Source organism: Globicephala melas, chromosome 7 (assembly GCF_963455315.2).
Source record: "Globicephala melas chromosome 7, mGloMel1.2, whole genome shotgun sequence".
Classification (NCBI taxonomy): Eukaryota; Metazoa; Chordata; class Mammalia; order Artiodactyla; family Delphinidae; genus Globicephala; species Globicephala melas.
In genome coordinates, this window is record NC_083320.1 from 15,544,552 (window position 1) to 15,568,653 (window position 24,102).

Below are 24,102 nucleotides of genomic sequence, written 5' to 3' on the forward strand. Positions count from 1 at the left end.
GAGAATCTGTCCTTTCCCCTCTGGGCTGTGTTCATCTGCTCCCTGTCTCCCCTGACAGGCTGAGAGCTCTTCCAGAGGAGGAGCTGCAGGCACACCCTGCTGAGACTTCAGAGGGTGACGCCGGGTCTGGCACGTCAGTAGGTGCTTCACATGTATTGGCTGAACATTAACAGTGCTATCTCAGAGCAAGCAACACTCTAAAATACACTTTCCATAACTCAGCAGGTTCAGATGAAGGGAAGTGGGACCTGGGAAAGCATCTTTATGGCCGATGATTAGGTGCCACAAACTATCAGAAGGAAGGAATGCAAAAGTTAGTACATTTCAATGCAACGACTGAAAGCATAAGATTGACCCAAATTGTAGGGTAGAAGCCATTCCGAAGCGGCACAGAAGGATTTGCACTGCTTATATCTACACTCCTCATCCCCCACCCCACCACCCGTGCCCTGCCGTCGGAGGTGAGATTCATTCCAGAAAAGGCCCATTGGATAAAAATAGAGGTAGGGACATTAGCAGTATTAGGAGCTGGAGCAGATACATTGGTGCTGGTGGGACGGCAGAAACCATGGTGAAAATAGTTAGCATTTGAGGGCTTGCTTGATGCCAGACACAATGTGTCCAGCACTCCGAGCACTGAGGATCTTATTTACATCCCAGGACTCTAGCAGGCACCTGGGATTATTCTCCCCACTCCTCAATGTTTCACAGATAAGGGAACCAAGGTGGTACAGCTTATGTGATCTGTCGAAGGTCACAGGGTTTGGAAGCGTAAGAAGCCAAACTCCATCTTAGCCCATTCCTTACACTGTCTCCCCGCAAAGTACAGCACAGACGTGGAACACACTGCTTTCTGCTGGAGCAAGGGCAGCCACGAAGGGCTCACCACGACCAACATCCTTGTAGCACACGACCCAAGTTAACAACACCAAAACCCATGGTTGAAAAGATAAAAATGGGAGAACAAACTATGGCAATATCGGCTCCTAGGGTAACACAGACCACCCAAAAACTACCAGGAAGAAGAAATGATTGGAGGAGCAGCCGGAAGGAACATCACTGTTTCTCCTTCTCTCCATGCTGGCCCCTCCTAAATCCTTTTCTTCAGTAATAAAAGAAGGTCAAATTTAAAAAAAATGATTCACAGGATAAAGCTAGATCTTTCATTTCATGGTGCACTACTTCATAAGACAGCTGCCGTTCTTGTCTGGTGATATATTTTCAATTTTAATATGTGACAATTTTTAGGGGAGAAACTACTAAAAATGTCATTTTCCTTTTAAGTGTGGGTGTCTTATAAAGGTCACTACATGCAAATACGCCGATTCCTTCCGCGGCATTGCTTGGTATAATCCTGTGATTCAGTACTTGGTCACTCTGATTTCTGGTTTGTTCACTCAGTCCCCACGCTCACTGATCTGCAGATTCTTGTTCTGCTTTTGGTCAGAATCTTCAGAATATTGAGCTATAAAACAGTCCCTGTTCTGAGGAAGGAGGAAGTTAGAGGCCCCCTGAGTCACATCTTTCCAATGTGACTCCGTTATGCTATAGTGGATTCATAAATACGAGTCCAGAAACACACTGCAAAAAGAAACTATTTTTTTTTTAACATTTTGGATTTTTAGCCAAGAGAAAAGCATTTAGTTAACACCTTAGGAACAGGATATTTCATACGCTCAAGAATATTTACATAACTAAGCAAATTTTACGATATGTATCTAATATTCATAGACACATGAAGATGAACTACACCATTAAGTTGTCCAGTGTTTTTTCTGTGCTTAGGAAAAACATCACCCAACAAAGCCAGAAAGGGTGGGAGAAGGGGCTGGAGGAAGATACTTTAAAAATACACTGGTACAAAAAGTCTGTTAGATAATATTTTTATAATTTCTGCTATAAGTAGTGAATACTGCTATTGATTACATCATGCCAAAGACTGAGTATATATTCCATAAATGGAAGGTTGGGTCAACAAAGAAAATCTCTTTTAACTCACCCTTTTATAAGATTAAAAAAAAAAAAACCACATATGATCCTCTCATTATAGATACAGAAAAAGAATTCAACACAATTTAGCCAAAATTCATGAGAATACTTCTTGGTAAACAAGCTCTAAGAGGGAGGGGAAAACTCCAAGTATAATACTCCATGGTGAAATGTTAAAACTATTCCCTTAAAATCAAGAACAAGACAAGAATGTGTGCTATCACTACTTCTGCTCAACGTAATACTGGAGGTCCTTGTCCGTGCAGTAAGGCAGAAAAAAAAATAAACAAATGAAAGGTATAGGAATCAAAAAGGAAGAAATAAAATCCATTTTTGATTGTTTTCATAGCAAGCACAAAGAAATGAGAGACATTTTGTTGGAATTAATAAAAGTTTGGCAAGGTTGCCAAATCAATACACCAGATTCAATTGCATTCCAACACATCAGCAGAAAACCAATTTCAAAACATTGCCTGAATACTAACAAAAATATAATATATCTAGGAATAAATCTAGCAAAAGGGGTGCAAGATCTTATGGAAAAAGTTATAAAACTCTACTGAAAAATACAAAAACAGTTAAGTAAATGGAAAGATATAACATGTTTAGGGGGATAAGATGACTTTATGTCATAAAGATATCACTTATCCCAAAATTAACCCATAGATTTAATACAACTCCAAATAAAATTATGTTAAAATTAATATCATCTACAAATTATTTTATATTTTTTAGGAAAGTGAAAAATATTACTTTAAAAAAACTATCGCTCATTTAATTTTTGAAATTAGTAATTATGTTTTATTTTAAAATAAAAATGGATAAATTCTTATATTATTCAGTTAAGAAAGACATCGAACATTTGGCAGTGGTAGTTGTGATGCTCTCAATCGAATCCTACTTCAGGATCGCTTTACTTTAATCACCGTCATCAGATTAAGTGGAACCAAGATCCAACACAAAACATGCCCAAGATATTGCTATCAGGTAACTAACGAGCCTGCAAAGCCACTTGCAATTGTTTGTATCTACAACAGTAAAAAGAGATCTTTCAAAATAGCTTGTAAAGAAACAACAGAAAATACTTGCCAAAAACTGAATGGAAGGTGGGGTGATAACACACAACATCTACTTTTCTTAAGACTTTCCTGAGCTCTCTAATAATACATTTTGGGCCAGGAAAAGAAGAGATCTTTTTGAGGCCAAAATCTTTCATTGCATTAAGAAATTCCCAATAATGCAGAAGAACATTATGTATTTTAAGCTCTTGGCATTTCACATGGTTGTTTGGACAGAGCAGGAAAAGGTGTCCTGTAATTTCACAGGGGGTCCTTATACAGACATGGAGGGAGCTATATTGTTACATTTAAGAAGGCTTCAGGGTACTTCATAGGATTTAATAAATATTCCCTAAGTTAAGAATTATGACCCAAACAGCTGATATTTGGGATTTTGTTACAAAGATGTCAATGGTAATTTAAAAAAAATTCTTATATGGAACAATGTTAGTAATCTTAGCAGCTAATATTCCTCAGAAGTATAACATATCCTCATAGGAGAATTTTTTCTATAAAATGACAATCCTTTAATTTTCTCTAAATATAAAACGACTACCTTCTATTGTAAACAAAACGAAACCATGCAGAAAATACAGAAAAGAATGAATAAGATAAAATTTTCAAATATCCAGAAAGAACCACTGGTAAGATTTGGTTCATCACTCCAGATCCTTTTAAAAAAAAAATTGTTCAAATACGTGCTTATACAGTCTAAAACATTCGGTCCTATTATAAATACATTTTATATTTGATTTTTTTTTGGTTGAACAATATATCATACATGTGTTTCCATGTCTAGAAATATATGGAATTTTAATAACTTTGGGGATATGCTTTGGATATTGTGATTAAGTTTTCCCGTTGTAGAACATATTTGAAAAAATCTTTTACAATTAGATATTTGATAAACACTTCCTGGTGATGAAAGCTACATGTAGGAGAAAAACATAAATCTAACAAAGAGGGGCAGGGAGGTCTACCACTTGAGGAGTGGACGTTGTCGACCTTGAGACCAGGAAAAGTAGCCATTAGAACATGAGTTTGTGAGCGTCTATTCAGCTTCCCTTGCCGTTGCCTTGGTCCCTGCCATCTGGCGTACAATTGAAATAAAGAGAAATCTCCTTTGCTTTTTATGTATATCAGAGAGAATGCTCTCTTTTATAATTTTTAATTTGAAATTGGTCAGCTATCCTCAATGAAATTACACACAGGCAAAGTAAACCTCAAAAATCATATTTTATGCGAGATAATGTCCTCATTTAGCATGCCGCCGGGTAAAAAAAAGTGATATAGTAGAAATGGAGTGTTGATCTCAGGTGACTCTTTTAAGATGCCTCTTGGTTCAAGAAAGACAAGAATGTCAGACTCTAGGTATGCTAGGGCTGAATGCAGATGTTCTGCGATGGGTAAGGAGGGGGTTGAAGATTCTAAGCATGTTTGTAGACAGAGAAAAAGTGACAACTGAGGGGAGAGTGAAGACTTGATGTGTGAATTTGACCTACTTGCAACACCAATTTGAAGTGACAATGAAACAGAAAACAACAAAATATTTTTTAATGCAAAAATCCTGCAGTTATAAAACAAGTGAGTCGAATGAAAGTTAAGGGCAAATGTGCTTCTTTTTGACCCTCAAACATTTCTCTGTGCTTTCCCTGGGCAGGTGGCTGAGGCCAGTGAGCAGGAGGTTTACAGTCAACCCCCGCAGCCCTGGAAATCGACACGACAGCACGGCGGGCTCTAGAGGGGCCTCAGAGGAAACTCTCCCCATTGCTGCACTCTGCACACTGGGCTTCCTGCAGTGCACACAGTGCCTGCAGTAAAAGCTGTGAGCACCAATTTTTATAAGGCAGTATTTATTTCATTGATTTTTTTAAATGTTTTTTGCGGTACGCGGGCCTCTCACCGTTGTGGTCTCTCCCGTTGCGGAGCACAGGCTCCGGACGCGCAGGCTCAGCGGCCATAGCTCACGGGCCCAGCCGCCCCGCGGCATGTGGGATCTTCCCGGACCGGGGCACGAACCCGCGTCCCCTGCATCGGCAGGCGGACTCTCAACCACTGCGCCACCAGGGAAGCCCCCGCAGTATTGATTTTTAAACGTAGATTCACAAGGATCAGCAAAGGTAGTGAGAGAGACACTGTGTAGCCTTCACCCATTTCCTCCCAATGGTTACATCTCACATAATTATACCTCACATAATTAGTTATCAAAACCAGGAATCTAACACTGGTACAGTGTGTGTGTGTATAGTGTTAGGACAACTTACCACATGTGTAGCCTTATTAGCGACTACTGTCATCAAATTATAAAACTATTCCATCACCACAAAGATATCCCTTGTTACACCCTTTTATAGTCATGCCCCCATTTTTAATCCCTGGCAACCACCAATCTGTTTTCCATCTTTATAACTGTGTCATTTCAGGAATGTTAGATAAATGGAATTATACAGTATGTGATCTTTTCAGATTGGCTTTTTCATTCAGGTTCATGCCCTTGGGATCCATCCAAGCTGTTGGGTGTATCAATCGTTCCTTCCTTTTTATTGCTGAATGGTGTTCCATGGTATGGATGTACCACAGTTTGCAGAGCCATTCATCTGCTGAGGGACATTCTGATTGTTTCCAGTTTGGGGCTTACTACAAATAAAGCTGCTGGGAACCATCATGTACGAGTTTTTGTGTGAAGAAGATCTCGTATCTCTGTGATACATGCCCAGGATTGCAATTGTGGGTTGCATGGTAAATGTATGTTTAGTACTAACTTTTTAAGATCAAGTGAGTTTCTCTTTTCAAAAGTAACATTTTCCCGTCATAGATTATTTACCTGGTGAGTCAACTGGGCTGAGGGTCGGGTGAGTCACGGGGAGAGGAGGGGAAGTACTGATCACCAAATAAATCATTCTAAACCTAAGAGAGGATATCGTTTTTATGGGCTTCATTATGATACATATGGGCGCCATAATCTATGCAGGTATACCTGCCTATACTGGGAAGTACTGAGGATGAGTGTGGGAAGTCCCACTTCTATCCCTGCAATGGTACTGAGGTAGTAAGCATGAAAATACCAGGGTGAGACCATTTATAACTCAACATGTTGGGAAATTTCAGATAAGGCCTTCAGGGTCAAAATTTTTGGACAATAAAATATGACTGTGGCTTCAGATGGGCTGAGATGGAGGCAAAATTAAAGGACCAATGGATGTTGGGCCCTCTCCAAAAGCAACGCTTACGCAGGAATATACAACTGAATAAATACTGGGAATATTCATTTCATTCCTTCTATTTGAGGATGTGCGTATTGTAATGACCATGCAAGAAGGGGGAGACCCACGGCAGGCAGGACTCGGGGAGGACTCCAGAATTGTGTGCCACCCTCTGCAAATGCACAAGAGAACTAATTCATTCTTCTGTTTCACAGTCATAATGTCATAAAGTGAGGGTAACATCCTCTAAGCATATACTGCCTTCTTGGTTCAGAGTTGCTAGGGAATATATGCTTTCTTTAACTCTCACAGAATCTCCAGCCCCTGCCTGAGGCTACTGAAGTATCGCGAACATTTCACAGGCTGCAAATGATGGGCTTGACCTGGAAGGAGCAGGTAGAAGGACAGGGGACCAGGCATGACGTATCTAAACCCACAGAGCCTTGAAGGGAGCTATCACTCTCCCTTATTATCCTTCTCTCCCTCAGGCTCCAAACGTTTTCTCGTTACAAGGAAAAACTAGAAATCCATTAGTTGTGAGCTTATGTTAACTGATGTACAACGGAAGATTTTGGTGCACAATGGATAAACTGAGAAGACCATCAAAAGTCAGTAAGAAAAAAAAAAGAGAAAAAAAAAAAGTCAGTAAGAAAAACCTCCCCCATTGAAGTCACAGTGGAAAAGTCGATACAGTATATATGACCATTCACGAAAAGAATAATACAAGTATCTGCTAAACAAAAGGAAAACACTCATCCTCATTAGAGATAAAAGAAATACAAAATTAAAATAATGAGGTGTGTTCATTTTGCTATTAATTTGGCAGATTATTTTTTTAAATGGATGACAAAATTAGAGGACGAAGATATACAGAGAAACAAGATATTTATAATGCCTCAGAATACCAGCCTATAAGATACATATTAATTACAAAGAGGAAAACATTTACCTGAAAGACACCACTTAAACACCTTTAAAGGTGTATAAAGTTAAAATTACTGGGAATGGACCAAATCGACATTGTGTGTCTCCTGGTTTGACGCACTAAGAAAGATACAATATTTTTCTTGTGGTATTCCAGCTAAAAATACAGAACCTGAATATCATGAGAAAACATCAGACAAACCCAGACTGAGGAATATTATACAAAATAACTGGCCTGGACCCTTCAAGAGTCAAGGTCAAGAAAGGCAAAGAAAGACTGAAGAACTTCCAGGTTGGACTAAAGAGACAATACCAACTAAATGCAATTTATGGTTCTACGTTAGATCCTAGAATGGCAAAAGGAGACTAGTAGATCAATTCATAAAAACTGAATAAGGCCCATAGATTACATACTGTGTCTACATTTTGATAATTATACCGTGGTTATATATGATGTTAACATTAGGAGAATATTGGTCAAGAGTACATAGGAATTGTTTGTACTATTTTTGCAAACCTTTTAAAGTTTTATTTCAAAATGAAAGTTAAAAATAAGAATGTTTTAAAGAAAATACTTGATGCTGTCCTTTATTCATAAAAACCTAAGTGTCCATAAACAGTAGAATTGATAAATAAATTATGTTTGTGCAATGGACGCTGCAGGGCATGAAAAACGTACATCCTATATGACTCATTTATGTGAAGTTCAAGAAGAGGTGAAACTATGCTATGGTGACGGAGGGAAAACAGCAGTTACTGGGGGTTAGAGTGGTATCGACTGGCAGGAGCGGCCTGAGGGAGCTTGTTGAGTTTCTGGAACTGCACTATATCTCTACCTGGGCAATAGTTACCGGGATCTAGACATACAGTCAAATTTATCAGGTTGTACATTTAATATCTCTGCACTTATTATACTGAAGTTATAATAAAGAAAAAGAAAATGGACAACAAGAAGATAAAGAATGCTGACAACGGGCTAGCAGTCTTGCATTGCTGTTCAGAACAATAACTGAGATACATTTTCCAAAAAGCAATTTGGTAGTTAGCGTGAAGAGCTCTGAAATATGCTTCTCTTCCAGTTCTCAGGAAGCAATTAAATATTTAAACTCCAGTTGAAGTAAAAGATAAACAATGAAACAACAAAATACATACTTTAGGAAATGCTTTAAAAAATTAAGTTACAATCGTATGATAAACTATAATACAACTATTAAATCATATAATTAAAGAATGTTCGGTTATATGGGGAAATGCTCATGATATGAGTGACCAATGTTGATCCCAGTATTATACGTGCATAGGATGTTGATAACTTAAATATTCTATGTTTTCATAGAGATAAAAGGAAACAATACTCTAAAACTTTAATATTTTTCTCTGGGTTGCAAAATTATGGCAGGATTTTGTTTTCTTCTTTATACTTTTCGGTGTCTTCCACTATTTCTAACATAAACATGCATTCCTTTAATAGTAGAAAAGCATAAAAAGTAATTCCAAAGTATTGGACACCTTCCTAGTTGAAAAAAAAACAATCAAAATTCAGAAAGGAAAAGAAAACCAACCAATTTCTAACAGAGCCTCCTTTAACTTGTCACGCTTTTAACAATATCTTTGATGTTCTATTTCACGGCTACCTTTTAAGTCACCTATCAAGAGGGGATGATTTTTTTTTTAACTGCAAAAAAAAAAAAAAGTTCACCTATGCCCTTTCCCCACCAATTAAGCCCCGGTCTCTCAGCTGCCAACATTTTACCCCCAGGAGCCCTCTTCTCACCATCATCAACTCTTCCTCCACTCAGAGGAGTTCCTGCTTTAAGGAGCTGTTTCCCATAAAATTCTATGAGAACAAAGTTTTTGCCACTTGGAAAAATCAAAACGTACCCGGAGATGACAGAGGACATTTCTCCTGGAGGCATGATTACAAATATATGGCATTAACAAAAGCAAGTATGAACCCAGTGTTTTGTTTTGGATCGTTTCATCTTGTTTTATTAAACAAAGAGGTATAAAACTGCCATAAGCATTTGGAGGACTAGAGGTAATATTTCAAAATAGTTTGAGGAAACCATTACTCCCCTTCCCAAGATTCCTAACCGCGCCCTCAAGATCTCTGGTGGTTCACTCATCTCCCTCCCATCCACCCTGGCCCATGCCTAAGGATTTTTTCTTTGTTTTCAAAACAGTTTGCTAATTAGCCCACACGGTTTGAAGCAAGAGTGAGAGGAAAAAAATGTGAATCAGTCTTGACCGGATTTTTGGATTTTTCCGTATCTCGTTTTCTTAATATGCAGAAGGTATCTCACCAGGCAAGCAGAATTGTAAAGACCAGTGGATGCCCCAGTTTTAGGATTTCCATAGTTTTCTAACACAGATAGGAGCCTTCTATATGTGTTGCCAGGAGACACTGACAGTATTCTCTCCCAGGAAAATTGTATGCCAAATAAAATGTAAGAAGAATGCCTTTGCTCGAGACATAATTCTTATCGGGACAACAGAGGGTTTAATCATTAACTATACCCACAGAGGTGAAAGTGCTTTTAAAACTGGAAAATTTCAACACCTCAATTATAAGAAAGGTAAAATTAGATTAGACTTGCTGTCAACGCCTTCCTAAAAAAAGCACAGTTATCTAATCACATTTTAAAGGTTGACAGGTGTTTCACCGTCATCAATTTTTAGCAATACCTGAACTCCCTTCACGGTGTCCAACAGAAGACAGCAAACCAATAAAAAAGTTATTCATTAGTCAAAACCTTCATCAGTTTCCTGGTAAAAAGGACAGAGCTAACACCGAAAAAAAAAGCCATTAAGCTAAAGAAAGACACAGCCAGGTAAAGTGGTCAGGGGTAAAATGACCCCAGTTCTGACAGGAGAGGGCAGGCGACCACATTTCTGCCAAGAAAGAAAATGTTGAGTTTAGCACACCCTTACATGCTTCATTCAACAGGGATCGTTAAGTACCTGTTGACAGGTTAATATGTTCCAAGCATATGTTAGACTGGGGATGCACAGGTGAGGAAGAGGACCCTGGTCCCTCCCTCACAGCGCCCCCCCGCCGCCCCCATTCCCAGCTTCACAAAAATGCTAGAACTAATGATTTAATTCCAATTATGTGCAAGTCTTCGGAGCACTAGAGACCAGCATGTTCTGGTTGCAAGTGGAGAGCCACTCAGGTCCCCTCCAGTGAGAGGAGCTGTAAAGTCATCCTCAGAAGTAAGGAAATACACCTGCAGCGGTGTGAGCCTCACCGTGTGCCATTCCAGCTCAAAGTCAGCAGTCCTCTAGCACCTCCCCCCTCCGAAGGGGAGTCTACCACTCAAGACTTGCCTTCTTTCTCCACGTGGAGTTTTTCCTGCTGCTTTTGCCATCCACTGGTGCAGGCGTTCTGCCCTCGTCTCTACTGTGGACATCTGCCTTGCTACTGCTTTTTCTGTCTCAAGGCTTCTGTTTATGACCTCCTTTTTCTCTCTGAAGTCCATCACGACTCTACCATTTATGTCTCTACGTCTGAGGTCTGGATCTTCCATTCAGAGTCCCTAAGGGAGCGATCTGATTGGTTCCATTAGTCACTCTCCATTACGCAGTATCCCAATTAGGTGAAGTTCCCATGCAAGGCCATTTCATAAGATGCTGACCAGCCTAAAGAGGCTGCTTTTGACTCAAGGGCTGACCCCTGATCCAGTCAGCTTGTAGCCATAATGATGGGGTCCCCTGATTCAAAACATGGCAACCTACATCTTAAGAAACCATTTGTGGTCTCTTTCCTCCTAAGGCATTTACAGGCGCAGGAGACACTCAAAGTATCACCAAGAACCCAAAACAGACACTAAGGCTTGATTTAACATTAATTCCATATTTGCTGTTGTTTGAATATAGCATCGCCATTTCTATTTTTTTTTTTTTTTGGTACGCTGGCCTCTCACTGTTGTGGCCTCTCCCGTTGCGGAGCACAGGCTCCGGACGCGCAGGCTCAGCGGCCATGGCTCACGGGCCCAGCCGCTCCGCGGCACGTGGGATCTTCCCGGACCGGGGCACGAACCCGTGTTCCCCGCATCGGCAGGCGGACTCTCAACCACTGCGCCACCAGGGAAGCCCAACATGGCCATTTCTTAAATGCTTTAGCACCAAGTCCCTCAGTGCCCCACAGAGGCATTGCCATTCAATCCCACACTCTTTCCGATTAAGCACACTGACACCCGAGAACCTTTCTCAGCACCGCGCCTGAGTTGAAAATTCTGATTTGGCACATGGGATGAAATTGATTTGCCATCCCCCTGTCTATAGGATGAAGTCCAAGTTCTGCAGGAAGCCACACTAAGGGTTTAGCCTGAAACTCTGGCTCTAGCTCAACACTCTATCCAATATAACCTCACCAGTTTCCTTACACAACGTGTGCTGGATATTCTCCATTCGTCCTTCCAGATCCACTCTCCATGTTTCTCCAGGGAGGCCGACCTTCTCGGATTGCATCAGCCCAAGCTCCCTGGCTTCTGGTTGAATTTGGACGAGGAGAGGTATTGGCAGGATATGAGAGGGCACACAGAGAAGAAGTGTGAGATGTATTTCCCCCTCTCCTCCCGCCTGGCTGTGGCTCCTTCTCTACTAAAGGCCTCAGCTCCAGTCAGGGGCCTCTCTCTGACAGCTAAGCTCTCCTTGGGTCTGGGGTTACCAGACGCTATCCTCTCCCCTTGCCTTTCTAGGCTGAAGTTGCCTGTTCCAGGACACTTCATCCTCCCGTGCTGATTTTTTTCCAGCCCTGCCTACATCTTTGTAAATGATCCCATCTTTGAACTCCCTTCAATTACCCACCCCCTTTTAAAAAATTTTAAATAGACTTTTATTTTTTTAGAACAGTTTTCAATTTACAGAAAAATGTATTTTCTTCTATTTATTTATTTATTTATTTTTGGCCAGGCTGCATGGCTTGTGGGATCTCAGTTCCCCCGACTGGGGATTGAACCTGTGCCCCTTGCAGTGCAAGTGAGGAGTCCTAAGCACTGACTAACCTTGAGTCCTAACGCTGGACTGCCAGGGAATTCCCAATTTAGAGAGAAATTTAGAACATAGTATAGAGAGTTCCCACATATTCCACATTCTTCCCATATACTCGGCAGCCCGTTTCCTGATCTTTAACGTCCTATTAGTATGATTCACTGGTTACAATACTAACGGGTTATTTTTAACCAAGGTCCATATTCTTTTCAGACTTCCTTAGTTTTTACTGAATGTCCTTTTTTTCTGTTCTAGGGGCCCATCCAGGACTCCACAATTACACTTAGTAGTCATATCTCCTTAGGTTCCTCTTGGCTGTGACAGTTCCTCAGACTTTCCTCGTGATTGATGACCTTGACAGTGTTGAAGAGTACAGGTTTTTTGTAGAACGCCCCTCAAATGGGATTTGTCTGATTTCTTTCTCATGATTAGAATAAGGGTTTGGGTTTGGGGGAAGAAGACCACAGAGGTGAAGTGACATTTTCAACATGTGTCAAGAGTATATCGTTTCAACACAAACCAAGAACACATCCATCATCATGACTTATCACTGATGACGTCAGCCTTGATCACCTGGCTGAGGTAGTGTCCATCAGGTTCCTACATTGTAAAATGTAGGGGCTCTTTCCATATTGTACTCTTTAGAAGGAAGTCACTGTGTGCAGCTCACACTTCAGGAGAGGGAAGTTATGCTTTCTCTCCCTGAAGTAGAGTAGAACCTACGTTATATCGTTTTTTCTTTCTTCTCTTTTTCTTTGGTAAATTGAGGTAAAATATTCATAACACAGAATTTGCCACTTTAACCCTTTTTAAGGGTTTCAATGACCCCTTATCAGTAGGCCATCTGTCTCCTGCTGGGACTCTTATGATACCCAAGTTGAACTTGTCACTATTCATCAAAAATAATAACGTGTCTTTATGTTTTATTACATGAGATTTCCATGTAAAGAAAAGAGATTCTCACATTTTCATCTACTTGCCTCGTACTTGACTCAAGATGTCATGGGCTCCCCTAGGGATCACCATTGCTCCTGCTACTGTCTCCCTGATCACGTATTTCTTCTTCTATACTCTAGCACTGGTTGCATTGCACCATTTTCTTGGTGGCTTTCCCAGGGCAGGAACTAAATCTTATTTATCTTTGTATCTTTAAGGCTGAGGACGGTCTCAGAAACCCAGTAGCTGATCAATAAATGTTAGCTGGAAATAAAGGAAGCAAAGATGAGATAGAAGCAGAAGTGGCTTATTTTCTCCAAAGATTAAAGAGAATGTTAATACCTAAGATTGGTGAGGGTATAGGAAAACCTGCACTCCTAGTTACGTATCCCTCCACCCTTTCTGTGGGACAAGTTGGTAATACCTATAAAAAGCCAACATACAGGCATATTTCTACACAGCAATTACAAGTCTGGAAATTTAAATTAAGAAAGCAATCAAAGACTGACATCAGTCTTGGCCATGATTTTTGGATTTGACACCCAAAGTCGAGGCAGCGAAAGCAAAAATAAACAAGCTGGACTACATCAAACTAAAAGCCTTCTTCACAGCAAAGGAAATTCATCAATAAAATGAAAAGGCAACCTAACTAAATGAGAGAAAATAATTGCAAATCATATATCTGATAAGAGAGGTTAATTTCAAAAATATATTAAGAATACAACTCAAGAGCGAAAAACCGAACAACCCAATTTAAAAATAGGCAGAGGGGGCTTCCCTGGTGGCACAGTGGTTGAGAGTCCGCCTGCCGATGCAGGGGACATGGGTTCGTGCCCCGGTCCGGGAAGATCCCACATGCCGCGGAGCGGCTGGGCCCGTGAGCCATGGCTGCTGAGCCTGCGCGTCCGGAGCCTGTGCTCCGCCACGGGAGAGGCCACAACAGTGAGAGGCCCGCGTACCGCAAAAAAAAAAAAAAAAATCAGGTTGAACATTTACCGAGTGATTATCTTTGGGCAGTGGTATAATGGGCATGGATTTAACTTTTTCTTTGTATTTTTTCCAAGTTTTCTCATCTGAACAATATCTGCAACTAGAAAAAGATCAAATGTACCTTTTCAAAGTGGCTTATTTTGTCATTTCCTACCTGAGCACCCATCTGAAGATAATCAACACTTGAAGACTGATCTGTCGGCCAGTTTAGATATAATCAAGCCCAGACATCCACAGCCACCATGACCTCTGCTTCCAGCCATCACCACCTTGTCCTGAACACACTAAGGTGGTGGATCCCAGGGGAAGAGAATTCAGAGCTTCCCCCTTCTGTTTGCCAGCTTCTCTGGGGTCCCACTTCTGACCTGGATCCTGGACATGGGTTTTTTTGTTTGTTTTGTTTTTAAAGCCCCTCTAACTGACTGTAATGTACAGCCACAGTTGGAAACCCACGGTTCTATTCTACTCTGCTCACTTTGCAGGTGGGACAACAGAGGCCCAGAGAAGTTCAGAATGATCCCAGGGCAGACAGACCTAGATCCTGGTCTTTTGATTCCTGGTCCTTTGCACTTAAGCAAACCCATAAAATCAAGGGTGGGGTTTTGTAGATTGACAGACTTGGAGCACCCCAAATGTTTCAAGAGGAAAACGGGGAGTGCAAAAAGACTTCTAAAAATAACCTAATTTTGATCCCTTCCCCAATCCAAGTTTAGAACTATGTCTGAGCAAATAGTTATCCAAAAGTATTTATTGAGCACAGTACAGTTTGGAAAGATTAACCACGGTCTAACATAACAATGGGAAAGGCACTACAAAATCTAACTTAATGCAATGGTGTTGAGTGAGCGAAGATAACAGAAATCAAAATACCATTGTATTCAAGGTTGGCTTTATCCCAGAACAAATAAACATAATTCCGAGACCGGCCTCTGCCCTCCTAGCTGGGTCCTAGGACCCCTGTCTCTTTCTCCTGGTGACTGCCAAGAACGTCCTCCTCTGGTTACCCTTGCAAACCAGTTACACTTGTAAACCAAAAGCAATAGTTTCTCTTTCCATCCAGTCTCTACCCTGCCCCCAACCAGTCCTAACACCTCACACCTTCCCAATGAGACAGATAGAATGAAGCCTCGGATTGTTTCCCTGGAAGGTGTGCACGGTAGAAAAAAGTTTAGACTTAAGTCACCGATCTGACCGTGTGATATCTGGAAAGCCCTCAACAAAGCATTCAACTCTTTAGGACGCAAACCTTTTCTGTCTGTGACATGCATGGCTACTGGGAAATCTACGAGGGCCAGTCTGATTTATTCAATGACAGCTTTGTGCAAGCCCAGCCCAGACCTGGTCTGTAAACGTGTAGTTAATCTTGAAGCTAGTGGCGTGTGGTGTTACAAGAATGTGTAATGGAAGCCCTCACTTAGTCATTTCCCTACTTGTCCCTGCTTTAAGCAGTACAAGAAATACAGAAAACATGGGAGGTGAGAAAGATTAGATTTGTTGCAATCTAAGAACAACTTCGATTGTTGAAGAAAACAACTTCACTATTGTTTGAAGCGTCTTAAATCAATACCCTGGTGCTGCCTGACTTCTAAGTTATGTGGAAAAATTTGATTTTCAATATTCACGCTTCAGTTTTTAAAAATCCTCAATTTCTTACCTTGAATTCTTAGCTCCCTCTTTTTCACGATATAGTGAGTGAAGGGTGTTAGATGGGAAGGGGGAAACCCCACCATTGGCCTCACCGAATGCCCGGGTTGTTCAAGCAGCAAGACACGTCTCTGCAAGAATATCTGCTTGTTTTGCTTTTAAAGCGCAATTTTATATTGCCATCCACACTCACTAGTTTACAAAATTCACTGAGCTCCCACATGCCGGGCCATGAGGAGAAAATACTGAGCAAGCTAGACAAGTTGCGTGCATTCTTAGAGCTTATCATTCACTGGAAGAGGCGGCCAATAATCAGATATCTGCACAAAGGTGTGCCTGCACAATGTGATAACTGCTGTGAAGAAACACAGGAGCAAAGAGAACCCATAAAAGGAGGAGGGAGACTGGAAGGTGAGTGAAAGTGTCTCCTGAGGAATTGACCTTTGAAACTGAAGGATGAATGGGAGTTTATTTAGAGAAAGAAGGACAGGGAGCTCAGGGAGGCACAGGCCACAGGCCAGGCAAAGGCCAGAGGCCAAGGGGAAGAGTAGCTGTTGGAGAGAAGTTTTGTCAGCTGTCCCCTTAAGGTCTTATCAATTATACGGGGCAGGTATGCAATTGTTTTCTTTTGGCAACTCCACCTGTACTTGCAAAGTATTAATCTTTCCAAGTCACTTGACACCAACCCACCTTTAAAAACATTAACCCATTATTTATCAGGTGCTCTCATTTTTTCCCCATCACACACCAATGTGGTGATTTCTTATCGTGAATTTTTAGCTCTCTTACTTTTACATGATCGATAGTAAGTGAGGTCGTGTGTAGGATGGAAAGGGGGCGACCCTTCCGTTTGGTTCACTGAATGATCAGGGTCTTCACGTGGCAAGATAACACCTCTCTACAAGAAAATCTGCTCATCTCGCTTTTAAAGGGCAAGATGGTCCTTTTCCAGAATTGAAAGTTACATGACTAAGGGTAATGTTTAAAACAGTTTGAGAAACACTAAGGGGAAAATGCGCTCTTCGCCAGCTTCCTGAATTAGGGAGACAGAGTAGACCCTTGAGGAGAGAGCAACAGAGAGCTGCCCGTGCATCTGCCTGTGGGTATAAAGTGTGTGTGCACAGAAAACGCCAAACAGCATTTCAGGATGGAGACTGGTTCTTATTCCTTCCCTCTGCCCCATTTTAAAGACAACGCGAGAGGAAAGGGGAAGGGGAAAGGGGGCTCTCAAACTCATCTAAAAGTTACTGGGTGTCATGGGGACAGAGAATGAACAACAAGAGATGGAAAAAAAAAATACTACGCAGGAAGATTTCTCTGGACTGGAACCCACCCCCCAGCCTCTAAATAAATCCTACAATTTAATGCCCATAATATTCCATCGCACATGGAAGCCAGGTTCTTCATAATTCCTCAGTTACTAGATCTAGAAATCTACACATAAAGGCCATCCTGCTGTCACCAAAACTTTTAGGAAGAAAAATACGCGGTTTCCTCCACCACCCCCGCCAAGAGTTGTAATTAATACATTGTTTCAGTTTTCATTTGCCACACTTTCTACCTCCCCTCCCCAGAAGGGCAGCTTCTGTGGCGGCCCAGGGCATCTCATAGCTGCAGGGAGCCCTCCCTCCCAGAGGGCAGCCCTGCGCCCCGGCAGACAGCAGCCCGGGCACATTAGCATCTGCAGCCTGTCTGGGCCCTCCCCTCTGGAGTCCCTGTGCACTGCGACGACGCGCTGGCTTCCCAAAGCCGCAGTGGATTGTGTAACCACACTGTGAACGCCTAGAGGACAGCGTGGTTAGCTTCACTCCTGACAGCGTCTGTTAAAAGTCACTGGTGCCAGTTAAGAGACCCACCAGGCAGGAGGGACCCTAAGACTCTGGGGGAAGGAGAGAGCGAAGCGCTGTCTGGACGACATCACTGGAGGTAGGGGGTGGGCTTTATAAATCTCTCCAGCAGCAATATTTAAACCCGAAATTCTGTCCTTAGAGCTGGCGTTGCAGGACGGTGAAGGGCGCGCTGAGCCCCGCTCCACGCCTTTAGTGCGGATCAAAGAAAGGGGGATGGGCGGAAACTCAGAATCCTGGGGGGAGTAGTCAGAATTTCTCCTCAGGGAAGCCTCTTGTGAAAATGCCAAGGACGTCTCCGCTCCTCTTTTCAATTATGTAACTCTTACACATTTGGGAGAATACGCATGAACATAAATTTAATTACTTATGAAACTAGAAATTCTCCAAATAGGCTGCATTTAAAGCTCTGGGGGCTTCTGAAGTCTTACTAGACCTGGTTGCCACCTGGCAGCGTTAGAGGATGTCATCCTAGGGATTGGACTCCCACCCACCCCTCCCTGGTACCCACAGCGCGGGCAGCCGGGTCGCCGCTAGGGTATGGGGCCCTCTCGGCACGGCAGGATCGGCGCGCACCCACCGCCGCGTCGCCAGGACCAGCAAGTCCGCAGGCGGCGGGGCGAGCTGTCCCCTCCCCCCACCACTGCGAACACCTGGCCCGCGGTTACCTGCGGGACCGCGACTCTCCGCAGCCCACTGGCCGGCTCCTCGGCGCCCCTGCCTTTGGCTGCGGGGAGATGCCCGAGCCCGGGCGCCCGCGCCGCGCCCTCCGCGGGGCCAGCACAGGGCTCGCCGGGGCCTTCATCCGGCGCGGGGAAGAGCCCGCAGCGGCGCTGGAAGCGGGCGACGAGCTGGGAATCCTGCAGGCTCCAGAGCAGCTCGGCCATGGTGATCCCGGGGCCGCCGCCGCCACCACCACCCGGTGCCCCCCGCTCGCACCGTCCCTCCTGCCTTCGCCCTCGCCGGGCCGGGCGCTCGGGGTGGCGGGCGGGGCCCGGGGCGCCAGCCAACAGGTGCGCCGCTCGGGTCCTAGCGCCCGCCCCGCGTACGCGGACGTCCAGGTGTTCGCCTTCACCTTGCGCCAGGCACGTCCGCCCTCCTTTCCTTCCCGGCGGGCCCGGGCGGGCTCGGGCGATCCCCGGCGTCCGGCCCGCTCGGAACTGGGCGAAAGGGTACAGGTGTCTACACCGCGCCTCTCTGCGCCCGAGCGCGCCTCCTCCACCCCTCCCGGCTGGTGCAGAAGTGCTACCTAATGGGGAGCGGCCGAGCACGTGTGGGCCTGCGTGAGTCCATCCTGGCGTGCGCCGGCTGATCGCTTAGTGACCTTCCTTTCACTTTTGAGCTCAAGGGGAGGTCTGATTTCCCCTCCAGCTCCCCGCATCCCGCCTGTAGTCCTGCCTTTGCCCACCTCCGGCAGGTAGAGGGAGCCCCCCTAGGGAAGATTCCCAAGTTCTTACCAAACTCTGCGTGATGCAACGTCTCCCCACGGGCCCAAACTTCCTTGACCTTGCTCCACCGAGGAGGTTCGAAGTGGATCCTGAGTCATCCTCTGCGTCCCTACCCTTGCCCTTGTGATTTGGCAACTGGGGAACACTTTGAGGCAGGTGGAAAGGAAAATTGATTCTTTCTTGGCTTTCCGCATTAAGAAAGATGGTGGTTGCCCCTCTCCTACTTCTTTTTTCCGCTCTGCCTCTAGACCTTTAGACCCGAAGAGAACAAGGTGTTGAAGGACCGCGAGGAGGTTGACTTCTCCCCACACCTGCACCTGCTTTAGGGATCTCAGCAGAACAGCAAAGAAAACATCCTGCTGGTCGACCTTGGTTTTCCCTCCTCCCTCCTGAATCTTCTAGCGGCACGGCACTTCCTCACAGGGAGTGAAAGGCAACAGTCAAATTAGGCCCAGATGACCTGCTTGCAACGAAAGTGCAACTCAATCCTTCTGTCTTCAGTCTGCAGCTGAAGGCTGAGCATTTCCTGGTGGCCCAGGGTAAGTCCTGCCAAGTATTTGGTTGCACAAATGACTATGGAGGAACACCTGCCACGACCTTGTTTATCCAGATGTCAATTCAGGTCTTTGGGATGTAGCTTTCAAGGATGACTGGTCTCCCTCATGCCTGAGTTTCCTCTCTCCTTCCCAGTCCTGTCTGGTGAGCAAAATCAAGGTGGCTGAGAGAGCAATGAAACTATTGGGAAATACCGTTCCCCACTTAACTCACAGAAGAAGTACAGAGCTGCCGTCACAATCCAGCTGTGTCACACACAGAGATGTTCAATCCTAGAAGCAGAAGGCTTCTCTCCTCAATGTTGCTGTCATTTACAGTCACTGGGACCAAACCCTGTGGTTTAGTTTGTTGTTGTTTTTGTGGTTTAGTTTTAACAGCTGGAATTGTAGTGGTTTCGGACCTGTTCTTTTTTTTTTTTTAATTTTTTTTATTTATTTATTTTTTGGCTGCGTTGGGTCTTCGCTGCTGCGCAGGGTCTTTTCTCTAGCTGTGGCGAGCGGGGTCTACTTTTCCTTGCTGTGTGCGGCCTTCTCATTGTAGTGGCTTCTCTTGTTGCAGAGCAGGGGCTCTAGGCACGTGGGCTTCAGTAGCTGTGGATCGCGGGCTCTAGAGCGCAGGCTCAGTAGTTGTGGCGCACGGGCTTAGTTGCTCCGCGGCATGTGGGATCTTCCCAGACCAGGGATCGAACCCATGTCCCCTGCACTGGCAGGCAGATTCTTAACCACTGCACCACCGGGGAAGTTCCAGACCTGTTCTTTGTATGTGTTAAAAGAAATATGTTCCCCATGAAGACACTTGAGTGATGTTATCTCCCAAATTCGATGCTTTGATTTTCCTTTCTCCCAATTAGGAAAAAGAGGCAAAGCCAAACATGGCACATGGAGCATAAGGCCAAAAATCACATATTCAGACAATGCATTATATCCCCTTGGGGACCAGGTACTGCCTGCAGCTTCCAGTGGCTTGTGATGTCACAGTGTGCCTCACTTTCCTCCTGTGATGAGATGAGAATCCTCACTTCTTGTCTTTCTTATATGGCTGGGGTGGCCGTGCTTGGCTTGTGGCAGTATTACTCCAATCTCCTCCTCTGTTGTCACAGGGCATTCGCCCTGCATGACTCTCTGTGCTCAAATTTCCCTCTTCTTATAGGGACACTAGTCACTGGATGAGGCCTCATCTTAACATGATTACATCTGCAAAAAGGCCACAGTCACAGGTTCTGGGTGCACATGAATTTGGAGGGAATGCTTCTCAACCCAGTAAAGTACTTTCTCAGTGCCAGGCATGTGCTCAGTACTTTCATGCCATAACTAATTTAATCACACTTTATCCTCCCAGTGGCCCTCATCCTTCATGTATTTGACAATTGTGCATTTACTAGTGTCAGACACTCTTCTAGGCCTGGGGATACGTCAGTGAAAACACCAGAGGCCCTAGATCATGGAACTTATATTTTAGTGGGGGGACAGCTCATTTAAAAAATCAAATAAATCTGTACTTTTAGGAAGCGACAAATGCCATGGAGAGGAGCAAGGTGGGTGGGGTAGGGGGAAGACCTGTAGGTAAGTTGGTTACCTCCAAAAGGAGGATATTTGTGCAGAGACCTGAAAAAAAAAAAGAAGCACCCCCCCCCCAATCCAGATCAGGAGAAACAGCATTCCGGACAGAGGAAGCTGCAGTAGCAAAGGCAGCCCAAGCTCAGCAGTGTCGGAGGAACCACCAGGAGGCCAGCCTGGCAGGGGAGGCTTGAGTGCAGGGATTGACTTGGGAGAGGTGGGACCAAGGAGGGCCATTTAGGCTGTAATAAGGAGTAATGCTCCCAGCTCAGAGGTAGGAAACTTGCCCACAGCCACACAACTAAGTGGCAGAAGGAGGATTCAACTCAGGTCTTTGTGACTCTAAAACATATTCTTTCCATTACTAAATCACATTCTAGCCCTAGAATTTATCTTTACTCTTTACTCTTGTACTGAAAAGTATTCCCAGTGTGTCATGAGTGCTCAGTAAACACTTAGTGAATGTTGTTCTAGACTAAGAGCACCCCTCACAGTTTCTAGAGCTTTGGGAGTTTAGGACTCATTTGCAAATTTTTGCCTGTAAATTCTACAACCCCCAGAGGCAAGTCGTTTTATCTCTTTTTGTAGAGGAGAAAACTGAGACTCTGAGATGTGAAGTAATTTTTCCCAAAGTTACAAAATGTATTACATTCTCTTTTCAGGGTCTGCCATCTCACACTGCTCTTATGGGAGGATCTCCTTCCTCCTTCACCCACTCTCTTCCCAGGGGATGGGAAAGGAATGGGAGAGGAGATTGGCAGCCATCGTTTGAGCCATATGACCTGGCCCCCGGTCAGAGCTAATTGGCCCTGGGCTGGACACCACTTGACCAAACTTGAGATCATCAAACGCTTTCTCTTTGGGCATTTGGATTCACAGACCCCAGTTTGTATCTGTTGAACTAAGGAGAAGAAAATTCACAAACTGGAGACCACACCATGGGGCAGGCAAGTGGTCTTACTGCTGAGTGCTCACAAGGGAGAAGTAAAGCAGACACACAGAGAAGTTAGGAAACGCAAGCAATTGATCCTGAGAGACAGCTCCGCGGTGCCTCGTTCCAGCCACAGCGAAGGTCCTCCTAGCCTGGGTTCCCAAACTACCCCCGAATCCTTGGTAACAACGCCCCCATTTCTGTTACTTATGGCCTGAAGAGTCCTAACTCAGCCAGCCAAGAATTGACAGAACACGGAAATGGAGCAGCAACTCCCCACCTTCAAGTCACCATCAAGGGGTTACCAAAGCCCTGCCCACCGCTTGCTGCTGGAGGCTTCTTCTTGCTGCCATGGAAACCGATTCTGACCCCTCACCCCAGCCCATCAGGGTGCTGAAAAGGGCTGCAGAGTCCTGGCTTCCTAAGAGATTCTGGAACACAGTGAATCTATTGCTATTTCACCTCATGGTGAATCAGACTGCTTTCTAGGCTTTGCTGGAAATCTAGTCACTTTCTGTGGGGAAGCCATTCTGAGATCCAAGCTAACTTTTGGCACATAACCCTTTCAAAATTTGCAGACTACTGTATATGTGAATTTGGTTACTGGCAGTCATTTTTTAAAAGGGTAATTTATATCTTTGCATATATGTTACATGAAGTAACCAAAGATTAATAGCCTTAGCAGATTAGAGATACATCATTTGTTGACAAATGGATCAAAACCCCAGGCTCCAAGGACTGTCCAGATCACTGAAATTTTAAAATGTAAAGCATTAAACACAGCTTTTTCTTTCTTCTCCTTAACTAATGAAAAAAAATTTTTCTATTTAGACAGTTTCAATAAATCGTCAAACATAAATTCTTGGGGTGGGGGGAGAACCTTTCAGGCTGGGAGAAATTTCAGGTTAAAACCTCCCTGCTTAACTGAGCTTGGCTTTGCAACATTTCATCCTACAAATGGTTTAAAAGAAAACAGTTACAGGTGATGTTCCTGTAAACAGAGGGACAGAAAGAGGGAAAGCAGTAAGAAGAACGACTGGGAGCCTTGAATTTCTCCTGCAGCGAACAGGCAAGGAATGGTCCAGTCCGCATGCGCTCACAACCATGAGTGTTGGTCCAGTCCGCATGCGCTCACAACCATGAGTGTTGGTCCAGTCCGCATGCGCTCACAACCATGAGTGTTGGTCCAGTCCGCATGCGCTCACAACCATGAGTGTTGGTCCAGTCCGCATGCGCTCACAACCATGAGTGTTGGTCCAGTCCGCATGCGCTCACAACCATGAGTGTTGGTTAAGAGTTTGATTTCAGCCACGACTTCTTGGTTTGAATCCAGTTGAATCAAACCATATGAGACAAAATAGTTTTCCAATGAGTGTTGATGGATTTTGACCACTTTATGAGGAACACTGTAGGGCTTAGCCTGCTCTACCTAACTAAAGAACTTGAGGGAAGGGGGAGATCTCGTGCCAACCAATTTTAAAAGTCAGTCCTCTTTGTTTGGCTTATGCTTTGATAAAACATCAAACATCTACTAGAGAAAAGGGAACCATTTCTTCCAATTCCATCAGGCATGCATTGGGGTTGGTCAAGCTCATATACAGAGAGCCCCAATTTAAGACAAAGAAAATATATTTGACTGTTCACAAGTGGTCTATTAAGAGAGTCATTTTTATTCCTAAAGAATATTCCCTATTAGTAACACTCCTTGTTGAGTCCTTTCCAATAATCAGTTTCCTGGACACTTTTTTTTTTTTTTTTTTTTTGCGGTACACAGCCCTCTCACTGCTGTGGCCTCTCCCTTTGCGGAGCACAGGCTGCAGACGCGCAGGCCCAGCGGCCATGGCTCACGGGCCCAGCCGCTCCGCAGCATGTGGGATCTTCCCAGACCAGGGCACGAACCCATGTCCCCTGCATCGGTAGGCGCACTCTCAACCACTGCGCCACCAGGGAAGCCCCCTGGACACTTTTATAATATGATTCAATTTACAGTTTCAGTTAACATAACACTTTCCAAGACTAGGTTTATTAC

At 44.0% G+C, this 24,102-nt stretch overlaps 1 protein-coding gene and 1 long non-coding RNA gene across 22 annotated transcripts in view; one reads left to right on the forward strand and one right to left on the reverse strand.

The window, feature by feature from the left end:
* SGPP2 (sphingosine-1-phosphate phosphatase 2) overlaps positions 1-18,865 on the reverse strand; it is a 138,829-nt gene extending 119,964 nt beyond the window's left edge. For 18 of the 21 annotated variants that reach the window (XR_009564530.1, XR_009564531.1, XR_011377569.1 and 15 more), the window contains exon 1: positions 18,252-18,794. Coding sequence is in view for 1 of the 21 variants with exons in the window: in XM_030836988.2 (XP_030692848.1) it covers positions 18,252-18,470 (219 nt within the window). In the remaining 20 variants the exon portion in view is untranslated. Of the gene's footprint in view, positions 1-18,251; positions 18,798-18,832 lie in introns of those variants that run through there. The other 3 variants (XR_009564537.1, XR_009564538.1, XR_009564536.1) reach the window with 3 other exon arrangements.
* LOC115842333 (uncharacterized) lies at positions 17,523-23,231 on the forward strand. Its single transcript, XR_004035232.2, has 3 exons — positions 17,523-17,662; positions 19,280-19,570; positions 21,805-23,231. It is a non-coding gene; the product is annotated as an uncharacterized lncRNA (long non-coding RNA).
* The last annotated feature ends 871 nt before the right edge of the window (positions 23,232-24,102 follow it).